Raw genomic sequence first — 16,928 nt, 5'->3', positions numbered from 1 at the left:
TAATTGCTATAAACTTATCTTAACTTAATAGTTAATTTACACGACTGTTCTCATCTTTTGTTTCAGTGTATATCTGAGATACAATTAATATTTTCACTTATCATTTTCATGTTATTACTGCCTTATTTCGAAAAAATATTGTCTATTATTTTATTTTTAAGTTTTAGATTAACGTTTATTAACCAGGCCTTACATCTAGGATGCTTTATTTTGCATATCACATGAAAATATTATCGATTTAATTAAATTTTATCGATCCATTATATCTGAATAAGTATTAGACATTTCTAAATAAATCTCATTACTATTATTATTGTTTGTCAAATAGTATTAGGGCCTGTTTTACCATTTTCTGATATGAAGTGCCGAATAGGCCATTCACAACTTTTTTGATAGATTCTCCATACTTCATCTGTCAAGTTAAGGGTGGATAGCCTATTCGGCACTTATCAGGAAGTGGTGAAACAGGCCCTTAGTCAAGTGTTTCGTTTCGTTTTTCCTCTGATCAATCTCTTTGTTCAGAAGTTGACAATAAAGTTTCCGAATAAGCATTTACTGTTCACATAATATTAAATATTATTTTGTTTTGTGTCGTTGAATGGGAAGTTACACTAGCGTATTATGTTCAAGTTTGTACTTTTATATTGATAACAAATTGATGTATATAAATAGTATGTTTTATATATTATAATTCGCGTGAAAATAAATTATGACAAGTTGTGAATTTTGGTTTTGCTCATTTAATCCCAAAAGTTCTCTCCTTCAGATGATTTTAGTATGGATATAGGAGAATTTGTTTTGTTTTCTAATAAACTATTATCAATATCGGGAATGGAAAAGTCTTCTTCATATTCACCTGAGTGCTTTTCTATTTCCTTTGACTTTTCTTCATTTAGTTCCACTGAATTATTCATGTCTCGAGTTTCTTTCGGAGTATCAGATTTGCTTTCTTCTGTTTTATTTGTGTTTATGTTATCTTTTACAGAAATTGAATTGCATCGATTTTCATTTATATCAATATCTGTCTCTTGTAAAGGGGGTATATTTATTGGGTTATCAACTTCAGTTACGGGATTTGTGTGATCAATATTTTCAGTTTCAGCATTTGCATCGTGCTTTTGAACATTTTTTGATGATTTTGCTGAAATATTATCGCTAGTCTTTGTTTTAAGACCACTCGGATCTTTCGAAGTGTCAGATGCTACGGAATCTTCATTTTTAATATTTGTACTACTTTCTTTTAAAATTCCATTTAAATCCACATTATCTCTGGTACTTTCATTTTGAGGCACTTTAACTAAGTCATTTATAAAATCAGGCTCATTTAAAATTTTATTAGATTTTTCACTGATTATTTCTTCAACGGCCCTAGTTATTTCAACTATCTTTTCATTTACAATAGGCTCTTTCGTATCATTTTTCATTCGAACATTATTACTTGAAGATTTTTTCGTACTTATGATAATTGAATCTTCTTTAGACTTATCAAAAACGTTATCACTAAAACTTTTAAGAGCGTTTTCTATAACTGCTGAGCTGTTTCCGTCGTATTCTGATACTTTTGTAGTGTTTAGTACTTTCAATTCAGTAGTTTCTTCACCAGAAACTTCAATCTCAGTTTGAGATGACGCATTTGGTTCAACAACAAGACATTTATCAAGCGTATTTTCTGCTTCTTTACTCTTGGTATGTTTCGACGTATTCCTGTTAGGAAAATCTAGTTCTACTTTTTGAACACAATATAAGTCTATTTTATTTTGTTTTTTACGTGCATTTCTTCTTATGTTAGTACTAGACTGGTACAATTTTCTGAATTCCATTAGTGGTGTCTCCAAATAGTTCAAGCTATGCCATTCTCCTTTTCGCTCTTTATCTTCCATAGTGTTTCTTTTGTACTTAAGTTCATCAACTTTATTTAATCTGATGTTTAATGCTGTAATTTTGTCGTCATCGTGGTATTTACGTAAGTATTTATCAAAATCCAAATTAGTTTGTTGATGTATTTTTTCATATGAATGATTACAATCAATCTTGTTTTCTTCAAGACATCTTTGGTTTTCTTTTTGGACATGTTTGATCTCTTTGGTATCTAAATACAAAATAACATATTAATATTGTTTTAATAAAACAAAACACAAAAAACCAAAGATTAAATAATACATTTTGATAACTGAAATTAATTTTATCCTTACCCATTTTAGATGTAAGTACATAATTTTCTTGATTAAAAAGCAGTCGATTTTCTTGAGCTCTTTTTTGTCTAAATTTCAAATAAGACTTCTCGACCGCTTCTGCCTCGATTTCAAGTTTCTTTAAACGTAATTTCGCTTCTCTGATCGTTTTATTTGAACTTGTATCTTTTTTCGCTATCAATTCTTTGTGGTTTCTGCAAATGTAAAATCAAAGATTGTTAAATTATAACGATTATAGATTACATTATCATTTATGATAATTTCTATATTTTTATACATGATCATTTCTATGATCATATATAGGATCCAATATATATGATCATTTGATCATATCTGCATATTACATTATCATATTTCATTGATCCTATTTTACGTCATATGTGGTTTCAATAGCCAATGGAGAGCGCTAACGCTGACAGGTATTGACGTCAGGGTTACTAGATCTCAGAGAATTCGATTTGTCAAAAGACATCGTCATTTTTAATATGGCTTGTTTTTTGTTATTTCAGCAAGATTATCCAAAAATAATTACATTACATTATTTGAAACATATTAACAAACAAGAAATTAAAAACTCTTTTTTATATTAAATAACTGGCAACACCTATTTCTATGACCGTATTGGATCCAATCTCTCAGCAAATGTCAAAAATCTATGATCAAGGAAGAAATGAATCATATGTTTATATTACATTATCCAATATTTTGACTCAATGATCTCGGATCCAATATACAGGATGTAACAAAAATAAGTGATAATACTTTAGGGTGTGTACGTGTTCCTTGTAGAGAGTTCACTGTGAAAGTAGCAGCGCTGAAAGACCAATATTTTTTTTCACTTTTGTATGGAGAAACTCGTGACGCTCGGGCCCTTGCCCATACAAAAGTGAAAAAAAATTTTGGTCTTTCAGCGCTGCTATTTTTCCAGTGAACTCTCTACCAGGAACACGTACACACCCTAAAGTATTATCACTTATTTTTGTTACACCCTGTATATGATAATCTAATATCCCCCTATGTAATTTATGATAGGTCATGCTTACTTTTTCAATAGATCTCTAGTTTCCCTTAATGTTTTTGGACTGCTGTTTTTTAACGTTCGATCTTGGCTTTCTATATTAATTGCCGGCCTAAAGTAAAAGTTATAGTGTTAAATATATATGTTAAATATATAGTGTTAGAATAATAGCTATAGTACAGGTTCCCTAGAATCATTTTTTATGCGAAATTTCTCGAATATGGTGGCCAACAGAGAGAAAGGATTTAATATTCAGATTTGATGGTCCTAAAATATGGATCGTTCTATTTGTAGGACAATGCTACTATTAATTTATATAACTATTAACCTATTTACCTATCAATATGCAAAAAATCCGCTCGTTAGGGTTCCGTAATCAACAAAACTTGGTTAAGTCGACCAAGTTTTGTTGATTACGGAAAATTAGCTTGATATTAATAAAAAAAATTGTTCTAGGGAACCCGGACTACTACTCTTTATATTCGTGCATCGATTTTTGGCTAATGGCTAAATTACTAGTCTTGTATGCAACGAATATAAATTATAACTATCTAATTAGTTCCTACAGAGATAAAAGCATTCGTGCGCGAGTGAAGTGGCAAATAGCGATGAAGGATGTCTCAGTATTTCAACATGCTTCGCAACTGTAACTACCTTATTATAATAAGGTAGTTACAGTTGCGTATAGAGCCTTACGTTTGTAGCGGCACAGAGTTCGTGGATGCGTTGCTCGCCGTCTGATTTATCTGACGCAGGCTGAGCGACAACAGTTCGATGTGTGAACTTTGCTGTAAAAAAATATAAAGGTAATATTTATGCCACATGCTTAGCAGAGTCCAGATAGGATATTCAGGCATTGTATTCAAACATAAACAACTAATATCATTGCCATTTAATGTAGAGAGTCAGCTCAGACAAAATTTATTTCAGGGCAGAATCTACATGCGGGTTTCCATACCTGTTTAGAGAACTCCTGGAGTTTTTCGTGTTCTTCTCTCAATCGCTTTAGCGTGTCTGAGCAGGTTCCATCACATCTACTGTAGCTAGTCACATCCTGGGACCATTTGTGATACATTGAAACAGTCTGAAAAATAAATCATAGCATATCATAGTATCTTTTAGGATCTATTTTTAAGTTTTTCTAAATAAAACTCTACAATTCGTTTCTCAACCTACCTGACTAAAGTTAACATTTTTCAGTTTCTTCAAATCATTGACAACATGGTTTACCTTTACTCTGGTATCATTATCATTAGTTGTTTCATTGTTTATTTTAAAGAGCGTATCCTGATTTGCTTTATTTTCACTAGACAATGCAATGTACTTTTTCAATGCATCTAATTCATTCTTCAAATAATTATATTGTTGAACTAAATTAGCTCTCTCATTCATGTTTAAAGTCGTAAGTAATTTCAAATTAGTTTCGTTGAGTTTCTTAAGTTTTTCTAGTTCCTGTCTTTCATTGTCTATTGCATTTCTTTCTTTATTTAAATTTTGTTGCTGTTCATCTAAAAGCTTTAGTTCATGCGATATTTGTTTCTGCATTTCTTCTCCTTTAATTTTGAGTGTTTCTTCTGCTTTTTGAAGCTGAGATTTTAGGCTGTTCTCCTGATAAATTAATTTTAAAAATAATTATAATAAACCACTTACTACATATTTAGGGTGGGTTCCACCAGAGGCGTGGTTAAAGTTAAAGTTATGGCTAACTTTAACTTTAACCTTAACTTTGACCACAGAATTTGACAGATGACAGCTGGTCCGACAAGGCTTTAAATGAACGTGGGCGGCGGGGCGCTGCTGGTAAAGGAGATCTGTCAAAAATAGCGTTTTTGTATGATGACTGAAAGTTCCTTTTTTCGCCACGTCCATTTAAAGACTTGTCGAGCCCACGGTAATATGGCGTCCATTTTTTTACTTTAACCAAAGATTTGACATTTTGCATTGTAGTTATAGTTAAAGTAAGTTGGTACAACCCACCCTTAAGGTTCTTAGCAAACATGGCAGTGATATTATACCACGAATAACTCATTTACATTCAGATACCGAATAAGGCATTTAGAGAAATTCTATTTTCTTAATTTGATTCTTATATCCTTGGCACCTTGTTAGTCAAGGCGGCAGCGTCTTTCTTCATCTTGTGTCGGGCGTCTTTCAATTTCTCATGTGCGTCTTTAAGCGTGGCGGCCAGTCCTTCAACAAACTCTTTCCTCTCTCGGAACTCCGCTTCCATTACTATCCTTCGACTTTCCATCTCTTTCTCTAGCTGTTAACAGATAAAATTTATGGATCGCATCGTAAAGGGTGCTCAATTAATGCCTTGTTGAATACAAAGGTCAATGAGAGGTTAAATTTCAAATGAGACTGAAAATAGATCATTTCGAGTGAGTACAATGTTTCATGACAGCCTGGCATCCTAATTATTTTACTTGAACGCAACATTAACAAAGCTTATAGCGTTTTCGGCATCTAGAACTGCCCCGGGCAGGGCAGGCAGGGCGGGCCGAACGGATACGAAAATAGCCGAAGTCTAAATTAATTATGTCTACGTGCTTTGTGGATCATCGGTTCGTTTATTTCCGTATCCAATATCCATACGGCCTGCCCTGCCTGCCCTGCCCCGGGGCAGTTCCAGATGCCGAAAACGGTATACTGTAGTTTCTTGTTTGATCCAGTTTGTTTCTGTTTTAGTTTCGTTAGATCAAACAAGATTCGAAGTTGTGTTAAAAAGTAGCATTGGGGTATATGTACATTGTACACTTATAATAATTCTGTTACTTTAACTCCTTTGTCATCTTTGCCTACCTCAAGTCGATGTTTCTGCATCAGTGACGCGTGATTTACGATCGAACGTTTTACTTTCTTCTCATCTCCCTCTCTCAATATTTCTATTTCCCCTTCGTAGACATTTTTCAGTTGTTCAAACATCTGAAAAACATAGAATTTTGTTACCTTATAGTTTTGAAGCAATAGTAAACCACAAAAGTAATCTACACTATTATAAAGAGGAAAGATTTGATTGTTTGTTTGTCTTGAATAGGCTCCGAAACGACTGGACCGATTTGAAAGATTCTTTTACCATTGGAATCCTACATTAATTCTGCTGAACATAGGCAACATTTTATTTTGGAAAAAAATAGGGTTCCGTAAGATATTTGGGATTTTCGGACGCAAGGTGTAAAAAATCAACCAGAAATGTTACTTTTTTCGCGTACGCTGCCTAAACTATAAAAGATAATAATAATAATAATAAATAAATAAATAATGTTCTAAGTAATTGTAGATCTTTTAAATATCTACAAAAAAGTCCGCGACATACTATACGCATCTATGTTGAGTGAGGCACAATAACCATTTTTTTATTAAAAAATCTTGAATGTTTTTGGACTACATTTAAATGCCTTTATTTTACTCATGGCATTAATTCTTATCAAAATAAATTATTTCATTACTAAGTACAGTTAATGTAGATAATATTTGGTCTTTGAATGATTAAAATTGGACGTTTGCTTTTAATGTTATGGCGAAATTAAAATATTGCGATTTCTGCTGCACGTTGCGAATTGGGCGTCGTCAAGGCGCGCCGCGCGGGTGTGCTCGCCCGGAGAGTCCACGTAAATATTAATTATTATTACCTCGATCATGGGAATCGCAGACACAATAGATTTATAATATAATAGTTATGCGACAGCCGGGTGCGCTTCATTGATGGGATAATATTATAGTGCTTCATTAATTCATTACGTTTTAAATGACTATTATTTTTGATTGCTATTATAATTAATTTCTATAACTATAAATCTCCAATAGTGGCAGCCGGCTGCCAGCATAACAATTATTGAAGATCTATTGTGTCTGCGATACCCACGATGCCAATAGAAGTATAATTAATGAAAATACAATAAAAATGTGTATCATAATTATAATATAGTAGTTACAGGCTAAATAGTGTAAACCATTTTTATGTTCTGCTAAACATAAAGATTGACTAAGGGGGATATTAGATTATCATACATATTGGATCCGAGATCATTGAGTCAATGATATTGGATAATGTAATATAGACATATGATTCATTTCTTCCTTGATCATAGATTTTTGACATTTGCTGAGAGATTGGATCCAATACGGTCATAGAAATAGGTGCTGCCAGTTATTTAATATAAAAAAGAGTTTTTAATTTCTTGTTCATTAATATGTTTCAAATAATGTAATGTAATTATTTTTCTAATTATATACTTGGATAATCTTGCTGAAATAACAAAAAACAAGCCATATAAAAATGACGATGTCTTTTGACAAATCGAATTCTCTGAGATCTAGTAACCCTGACGTCAATACCTGTCAGCGTTAGAGCTCTCCATTGGCTATTGAAACCAAATATGACGTAAAATAGGATCAATGAAATATGATAATGTAATATGCAGATATGATCAAATGATCATATATATTGGATCCTATATATGATCATAGAAATGATCCAATATAAATGATAATGAAATACCCCCCTTAGAAATAAAGATTGAAAAAAATCATTTAAAAATCAATGTCCGGGGCGGGCCACTAGTAAATAATAAAGTTGAAAGTGAATGTAAACCTCTTCTATAAGCCTTTCCTCAATCATTTTTATTTTAGAGTCCATAGCTTTTTCGTCAGAATTATTACAAGGTAATTTTAGTCCTTTCTGAAACTTGAAAAGGTACATAATAAATAACCTAAACTCAAAAAACAATTACACTGTTTATGTTTATACAGATTACAGACTATGATATTATAATACTACTTAATATAAAGTAATTACCTCAACCATATGTTTTTTTCTCTTTTTATACTTTTCTTTTATATGAAATAAATAGTTCTGACAGAGCTCACAACATAAATAATGTTTGCACTTATTTTTCTTGTTAAGTGAGTCAATATTGAGACTATCTGCATTTAAAAAAATAAATAAAACATGAGTGCTTTTAAAATTGACAATAAATTATAAAGAAAATATATATTTATAGGTATGTGTTTTATAAACTTTTTGATACATAAAAGCTTCATACCTTCATCTACATTGTAAACTAGATTGCTTGTTAGGTTCTTGAGAATGCTCATCAAAAGAGGCTCATCATGGTTTTGGTAATCCTCCAATATTTTTAACATCTGCACCTGGTCACTATGCACTCCTGAAAAGTTTTAAAAGTTAGATCTTGAGATTAAGGAGTAGACAGACAAGAACATAAGCCAAAAGACATAGGAACAAATAATTAAGGGAGAAAATGCCTTTACGTATTATGTAAGATACTTACCTAAATAATTGAGGATTTGAAAAATGTCATCAGTGGAAAACTGTAGATTATCATCATTCATAGAATTTTTATACAAATTCTTGGCAAAGTCAAATGCCATATTAGCTAAAGGTATTTCTGAGATAAAGACAGACAGACTGTAGCCAAATTTCTGAAAATAAGCAAATTAATGCTTAGAAAGATATTATAAATAGGTATCATTATAAATTAAATATTAGCTTCAAAATGCACACATACTTGTTTCATGAGATATTCTGCTATTACAGCATTTATTGCTTGAAATTTAAATTGCAATCTTTGTGTAAAATGTTTTTTGGTTTCTGGTATATCCCCTGAAAAGTAATTGCAATTATAATATAAACTTGTTCAACAATAAAAACTTTACATGATCTAATATATTAATCAGTGTTAAGTTACATCAGAACTCCCAAGGTTAGGCATCTAAAAACACAACAATTTAAGGCGACACCTAGATAATTTGGCTATAGCAATATCGATTTTTCTCAGCACTGACTAAAGCTAAAAAATTAAAGTTCATTGTCAGTATTCACTGTCATCATGTCTTTGTTTTTGAATTACCCATAGCATAACACCATTGGTCAACTTTTAAAACGCAGAATAATCAATCAAAAAGACCTCTGTAAAAAAAGGGATTCCTATATTTTTGCCAACAGAGGAGAGCGATTTAAGCTTCCAAAATTTGTACATAAATTGGTTCAAGCATACACTTTTGCCCATAGCTTAAATGAAATGTATTTATGGTTTTTGTCGTTATGCCCTTTCCATTTTTGCTGTTCCATTGCTTGTTGCAAAACAAGCAATCTAAAACATATCCAACACGGTTTTTTACTTTAATGCGGTGTCACCTTTAAAGCAATTCAAAATAAGTCTAGAAAAGCAAATAATGCGCTACTTTAGCCTTGATAGCCTTGCCGATTAGGAGCTCTTGGTAGTTTATGCTTACTACTATATAACTGCTCTTGTCTACATAAACTAAATAGTAAGCCTATAAAATAGGTAAGGTAATAATAATAATTAATATTATGATCAAAGTTACCGCTTTGCACACTTTGTAGGAATGTAAATACATGTCCACGTAAATAAGCTCTTAGATCATTTAAAACACCATTCTTTTCAAATAAATTAGTTATAAATGCTTGAAATTCCTCGGCACTACCGCAAGCTTTTAGTTTTAAGTTTTCATCAGTGTTATCGCTTTCCATAATCACGATTTTACTAGTTTATGTACACAAATTATTGCTTTTTTTTCCTTCTATTTTGGCAACTTGACATCAAATAAATTATTATGACCATAAAAGTTCTTCTTCTTCTTCTTTTTTTTATATATATAATGGCACTTCCACAGATTACTAGTATATATTTGTAGAGGCACTTCGGCAATAACCATGGCCAGTGTCGAGTATAATATTATGGCGGGAAAACAATATTCTATATACAATTTTTTCTATATTATCGTCAGGTCAGTCAGGTCTAAAGTCTAGTCAAAGTCTAAGTATACAGTCAATACAGTCAAGAAGTCAAGTCGGTCGATTCCATAGACATAATATAATGCTATTATGTCTATGGTCGATTCAGTAAAGTGGTAGGACGCTTTACTGAAACTTTTGATGGAGTTTTGGAGGGAACACAAAAGAGCACGTTTCTGGTTATTACATCACTTTCCTATACTTGTGCACGATAACGAATATTTAATGGTTAATATCCTACCAATATTACACATTAAAAACCCAGATAAAATAATATAAAAACACAACATCACTCTTTCACATTCTTCTAAAAACTCTTCTTCTTCTTTTTTTTTTTTATATGGCGACTAGCATAAAACTATTGCCAGTGTCGAGTGTTAAAGGTTGGGAAACTTATGACGCGGTAAAGGTAGGGATAGCAGGGACGAAATTTTGGATAGGATCAGGAAAATTTTGGTATACAAATAAAATATACTTTTAATTATAATAAAAATAATAAGATACGAAACATCAGTGATTACATATTTTATAAACTTAAATTATTACTTAATATTAATTCAGATAAAATACTTAAATATTTAATAGGGTCACATAATATACACATCATACTAGTAGGAAGAGGAACATGAAGGGAGTGTAAAGAGGATAAAAACGATGTATGATCAAGCAAAGGACACGAGAAAAATATGTGATCTAAAGTTCCCGTGTCCTCCCCACAATCACACATATCATTATTGAATACGCCAATTCTATTTAGATGGCTAGGAATACACGCGTGTCCTAATCGCATTCTGATTATAGATGAAATCACTCGTTTTGAACTATTGATTCTATTAAACCAAGACTTTTTTGGTACTAGGGGTTGCAGATTGTACATCCGGTTACCCTTATGTCGTCCAGTTAATTCCCAATATTTATTCTATTCTCTATATAAATCAATTGCCGGTACACTCAAAAGGTCACTGGGATAAATTTGAAATGGATACATGTCGCCACTCTGTACTGCATCCTTAGCTATTTCATCTGCTTTTTCATTGCCTAAAATTCCTGAGTGGCTAGGAACCCAAGAAAATGACACTGTATATCCTTTCTCAATGCATTTATAAAGTTTATATCTGATATCAAAAATAATATGGTGATAGGGTTTACTGCGAAATGGAAATTTTTCAATACCCTGTAATGCACACAGCGGAACCACAAAACTCAACAATATCTAGCATTAAATGTTCACTAAAAACCTTTATTAACACTTTTATTACATGAAATATGCAGACCGACTCCTTTGTAATGTCCTAGCAAGTAGGACATAACATTACACGCTTTTGACGCTTATACACCGATATAAGGCTCTCTCAAGCCTATAGTACAGCCCGTCAAAAAAGTCACGACATTAATAGAGTCGCCACTTGTTTCCGGTGTGGCCTCTTATGGCCACACTGTATCCAGCATAAACCTATAATGCAAGAAGTTTACACCCTTGCTACAACAGTATATATTATGTCTATGGTATCCAGTCACTATAAAAGATTTTGATAGGTACTTTATATTAAGTACAGTGTAAAAAACACGTAAATATTATTATGATTTATTTATATTATGTAGTTAAGAAAATTTGAAATAACTATGATGTATTTATAGTGTGTTTATTTACGACATTACAAGAAACAATCTAATCTATGTAAAGTATTATAATCTTTGTATATGGCATAGTCTGTCTCTGTCAAGAAAGTGAAGAAATTAAAAAGTGGCAACATCGTAGTGTCATCCCTTTCAAACCAATCTAAGAAAAAAGGGTGACATTACGATGTTTCCACTTTTAATTTCTTCACTTTCTTGATGGACTATATAAAAATGCAATAACTCGATTAAACGGTTGAACCGATGTGGCTAATTTTAGTCTTAAAATATTCCTGGAAGTCCAGGGAAGGTTTATAAGTGACACGAAGTTCACGGGACATCCAATCACTAGTGAGACATATTATGAATTTGTAGCACCTGTTATTTATGTACCCTCTTCCTGAGAGCTGCAGAGCTACTTTGATGACTGCCAGTGAAAGCTCACTCCTTTTTTATTAAGGAACTACTTATTTAAGAAAATACAAAAAATAAATTAATTAATAACACGGTTTTGTTATTTTAATAAAATATGATCGTCCAAATATTCTACAATGCAGCCGGAAACAGAATCTTCTCCACTTTCTAGGTCCATGTAGTTACAGCAGTGGTGTCACAGTGAAGAGGCACTTTCATCTTCAATAAGCAGCTCTTCAATATCCTAATAAAGGGTAATTCCCACTTCTTGTATTTATTTTCAGTGTTTTTTTTTTCAAAATGTTAGCATAAATTCTCCCAGTCATTTCGGTTATTTCGTTAAACCCCTTTTCCTATACCTGTAAACATAAAACGTAAAAATTGTAATATATTACAATGCATCAAAGTATTAAAGGAGTTAAGCACATATACTGTGACGCGAGAATTTTATATACATCTAAGATGTATAATTAGAATTACACAAAGCACCTAAGTCAAAGTATCAATCATTGTTAGGCGCGTTATATGATAGATTTCTTTGACAGTTCATTGTTTACGTAAACATAGGGTTTATGTAAAATTATTGCTTTATTAAACTACATAATACTTACTCAGGCTACTTAAAATTGCAATAAACAATAAAATTAACTAACAATATTTATAAAACAAACGCTTAATTACCTGCTACTATGGTGATTGAGCGATCAGAATCGGAAATGTGGACGCGAGAATTTCAGTAATATTTTCGCATTTTACTATTTTCCTTCAATGAAAATCTTCAAATTTTCAGCACTTATGACACGTCTTTCACTTTAATTATTCATAATAATCACAGTAACATGTAGTTTTCACATTGTAAAACTAAATTTAAGCAAATTGAAAATCTTTGTTTTGTAAATTTTATGTCATAGAGTAATTCATACAACAAAGGGACAAATGTCAAAAGAGTGTTGCTATTGCTTAAAAAAAAGTTTCGCCTCCTAGACATTCTTGACGCACTATACCTCAATGATCGTGAAGCATTGGTGAAGCATAATATAAAACTAGTGAGTCGGCTTAAAATATTAATGTAAATTGTAATCAATAATGTAATGGCGTAATTTATATTATACCTACGTTTAAACTATATTTATATAATATTTTTTAATTTTTTCTCACTATTAAGTAGGAGCCTGGGTAATTAGTTAAGTGGTAAGTTCAAAATACAAGTCGAGAGTTAGTATAATATTTACTATATATCAGGGGTCACTAAATGGCGGACCGCGGTCCGCATCCCGATCGCCGCGCCGCCGCCGACCCATTGTGTGCGCACCAAGCATGTTCGAAGATGATCTCGGGAAACATCTCCACGATTTAATGTCATCAATCAATCTAAAATATTTCACTCCAAACTTCAGAGAGATAATTAGCTACAAAAATGACTATTTTGATAGGTATCTAATTATTATCTCTCTGAAGGAAAATTATCAAGTGAAAATTGATAATTATAGTTTGTGCGTTTTAAGATGATATGGGTGACAGTTTTCATATTCCTTGCTACGGGTTTTTTTTTTACAAGAAAACAAAAAAAATCAAAATGTAATAAATTTTAAATTATATTCCATCTACAAAAACAAATGTTTTCTCGAAAAGTTGCTAAATGCTAACTTATTAATATAAAATTATAAATATTAACTGTGAAAAATTATTGTTACGAAAACATTTGAAAAATGTCAGATGCATAAAACGGAACTTATGTCAATAGAGATTGACTCTGTTGAATCGAAATCGAATCGATAAAAAAGAGCGGTGATCTTAAATCGCCGGCCGCCGCACCAGTGTCAGTACGAACTACGAAATCGATAATTTCGATTGCAATTCCTTTACGAAGTGATTCGATATTTTAATTTTTGTTAGGTAACTTCTCTATAACTATTGTCAATTATAATGTGTCACGCATGCATATCATCCACGTGTATTATTTTCCTTTATGATATCATCATTAAAACGCACAAACTAAAGATACCTACTTTTTACTTAAATAAATACCTCAAGTAATTTCAGTAATCACTAATCACCTTTTTTTATTTTTTTTTGTATATAAAATGTGTGGACCACGAAGGTCATTTCGTGTCTTAAAAGGGACCCCGAACGAAACTAATTGGTGACCCCTGCCTGCCTACTGCCTAGCATACGCCAACGAGATATCTCACTCTACATGTTTTCTCGATGTTTGATGGTTTGTCTCTTCATCTCTATTGTTCCTAGCATGACAAACATTTTTTCTCGTGTAGATCTATCATCGAAATAACACATTTTTATAAGTAGAGTTTTGTCGAGATTTTGACATTATGAGACGAGTAGTTTTTAATTATCTCGAGAGTGAGATATCTTGCTAGACAGGCTGGTATATATTATAGTGCCAAGAAACCATTGTATAACCTACGAAACTAAATGGTTTTACCTTTTGACTTTCAACCTTATCGCCTTTACAATAAGGTACAAATCCTTAAGTTCATATAAGGGTCGATAAATCATAGGCGTTGTGTTCGCGCAGTGTAAAGCACTGCGCGAACACAACGCCTTTTACGTCAAATATAATATATTTTTGATGTAATATGATTTTTTTCTATCAAATTATACAATGTAGTTATAGTGATTAGAGTGATTAATAATTTTGTGTGTCCTCTCAACAGTCCCTGTGGCGCAGAGGATAGCGCGTTGGACTTCTAATCCAAAGGTCGTGGGTTCGATCCCCACCAGGGATGGTACATTGATTTAGTTTTTTTTAGTATAAAAATATTTAAATGTACATTTTATTATTATCGATTTTGAATGGCTATATAGAACCACGCTTAAACAGAGTAACATTATGCGTACCATTATAATATGTAAGTACGTATGTAGTAATGTACCTAGTTGATAGTTCGCACTTCACTGTGAAAGTAGCAGCTCTGAAAGAGTTTTTTTTCTCGTGCAAGCCTGGTCAGCCTGCGGTCAGCTCAATCGCATTCGACTGGCTTTCTCCACGGGGAGATGATAATATTTATATTTTATCTTATTTACAAATTACAGTAAACTAACATATGATGATTTTTGAGTTGGAGTTTGGAGCACGAAGGGGTGGGCTAAATTGCAAAATAAAGCTATGATATAGGTTAGTCTTGGCCGGCTTAGTCAATATCTGAAATAGAGAATGCTCAAAAGTTAAGTTAGACTTACGTTAGCTTGTAAAGTAATTTTATTATTATTTAATATTTATTAATAATAAATAAGGCTTATCTATGTGATAAAGCTGGCTTTAGATCCTTTCGAACATCAGGGCAGAGGTACTAACGGGAACCTCAGCTAACTTATTTGGAGTTACATATAAACTTACGAAACTTACTCGTAGTTAGGAGTTAGGACTTGGAACTTGGAAGTTAAAACCAAAGGCTGAATTAAGTACCTATATTAGAATAGGCAGAGCTCAAAATAACAAGTAACGATAGACTAATCACAGGATACTGGATAGGTTATTATTACTTATTAGTTATTACGTATCCTTAGTATGACAATTGAACTATTAATTTATAATGGGCTTAGCGTTGAGAATAAATCTTATTTCTGGTTTCGTTCTGTATGATTCTCTGCGTCTTACTTACCTTTACTCATATCAGTATCACCCCCATACCGGTACATAGACCGCTTCAGTCACTTTGCATCAGGGTGATGCGTCTACAGCTAGTCCTATCTATACGCATCCGGCATCTCGCTATAGGTAAAACCGTAAAGGCTGTATTCACTTTAATTAGTGCGAGTGCAGGTGGCATGGCAGGTGGAGTGCAGTTACTAGTAGTTAGTGTCCAATTCTTGTTAAGTGGCTCTGTTTAGTAGTAGGCAGTAGCCGTCGACTAGCGAGTATTACAGTATATTATGGTTGTATTAGCTCAGTGATATGGACGAACATCGTGAAGTGCGTTTGCAATTGGAATAAGTACTCAAAGAAGTATTAAACGTTGTGCTGTCTGAAACGGGAACACTTTTGGAAGCTGAATTTGCAATTTTTACTCCCTGGAAGAATTCTTCTCTAAAGATAAAAATTAATCAGTTGTTGAAAGATAACAAAGTTCAATAAAATAAATAAAAAAAATAAATACTCATATACAATAAATATTATATGTATATACAGGATGTAATAAAAACAAGTGATAATACTTTAGGGTGTGTACGTGTTCCTTGCAGAGATATTACTGTGAAAGTAGCAGCGCTGAAAGACCAAAATTTTTTTTCACTTTTGTATGGGGAAACTCGTGACGCTGGGGCTCTTGCCAAAACAAAAGTGAAAAAAAAATGTTCGTCTTTCAGAGCTGCTACTTTCACAGTGAACTCTCTATAAAGAACACGTACACACCCTAAAGTATTATCACTTATTTTTGTTACACACTGTAGATATATCATATATTATACAGGGTGTAACAAAAATAAGTGATAATACTTTAGGGTGTGTACGTGTTCCTTGTAGAGAGTTCACTGTGAAAGTAGCAGCGCCGAAATACCAAAAAAATTTTTTCACTTTTGTATGGGGAAACTCGTGACGCTCGAGCCATTGCCCATACAAAAGTGAAAAAAAAATTTCGTCTTTCAGAGCTGCTACTTTAACAGTGAACTCTCTACAAGGAACACGTACACACCCTAAAGTATTATCACTTATTTTTGTTACACACTGTATACTAGTATAGTTACCTATACAATAAGAAATATTGTTAACTAGCTGTTGCCCGCGACTTCGTCCGCGTGGACTTCAGTTTATAGCGCGCGATGTCAACAAAAACCCTTTTTTCCAGTAAAAAAGTAGCCTATGTCCTTTCTCAGGCTTTAGACTATCTGTATACAAAATTTCATTACAATCGGTTCGGTAGTTTTGGCGTTTGGCGTGAAAGCGAGACTG

At 32.5% G+C, this 16,928-nt stretch overlaps 1 protein-coding gene and 1 non-coding gene across 5 annotated transcripts; one reads left to right on the top strand and one right to left on the bottom strand.

Moving 5' to 3' along the window:
* Positions 1–441: 441 nt before the first annotated feature.
* On the bottom strand, positions 442–10,247 carry LOC121725924 (early endosome antigen 1-like). Of its 4 annotated transcripts, none has more exons than XM_042113108.1 (14): positions 10,230–10,247; positions 8,739–8,833; positions 8,502–8,652; positions 8,256–8,378; positions 8,009–8,136; positions 7,805–7,897; positions 6,013–6,135; positions 5,312–5,473; positions 4,387–4,818; positions 4,169–4,294; positions 3,907–3,998; positions 3,236–3,322; positions 2,193–2,386; positions 442–2,089 (listed from the first exon to the last, which is right to left on the bottom strand). In XM_042113108.1, the coding sequence occupies exons 1-14, from the start codon at positions 10,240–10,242 to the stop codon at positions 741–743; spliced, it is 3,168 nt and encodes a 1,055-aa protein (XP_041969042.1). In that variant the 5' UTR covers positions 10,243–10,247; the 3' UTR covers positions 442–740. The 4 variants fall into 4 exon arrangements, with proteins under 4 accessions (XP_041969042.1, XP_041969039.1, XP_041969040.1 ...); XM_042113105.1 differs by lacking the exon at positions 10,230–10,247 and adding an exon at positions 9,559–9,753; XM_042113106.1 differs by lacking the exons at positions 3,236–3,322; positions 10,230–10,247 and adding an exon at positions 9,559–9,753.
* Positions 10,248–14,693: 4,446 nt separating this feature from the next.
* Positions 14,694–14,766, top strand: Trnar-ucu. Its single transcript has one exon. It is a non-coding gene; the product is annotated as a tRNA-Arg (tRNA).
* Positions 14,767–16,928: the final 2,162 nt, after the last annotated feature.

Source organism: Aricia agestis, chromosome 4 (genome assembly GCF_905147365.1).
Source record: "Aricia agestis chromosome 4, ilAriAges1.1, whole genome shotgun sequence".
Classification (NCBI taxonomy): domain Eukaryota; kingdom Metazoa; phylum Arthropoda; class Insecta; order Lepidoptera; family Lycaenidae; genus Aricia; species Aricia agestis.
This window is presented reverse-complemented; position numbering and strand designations above follow the sequence as displayed.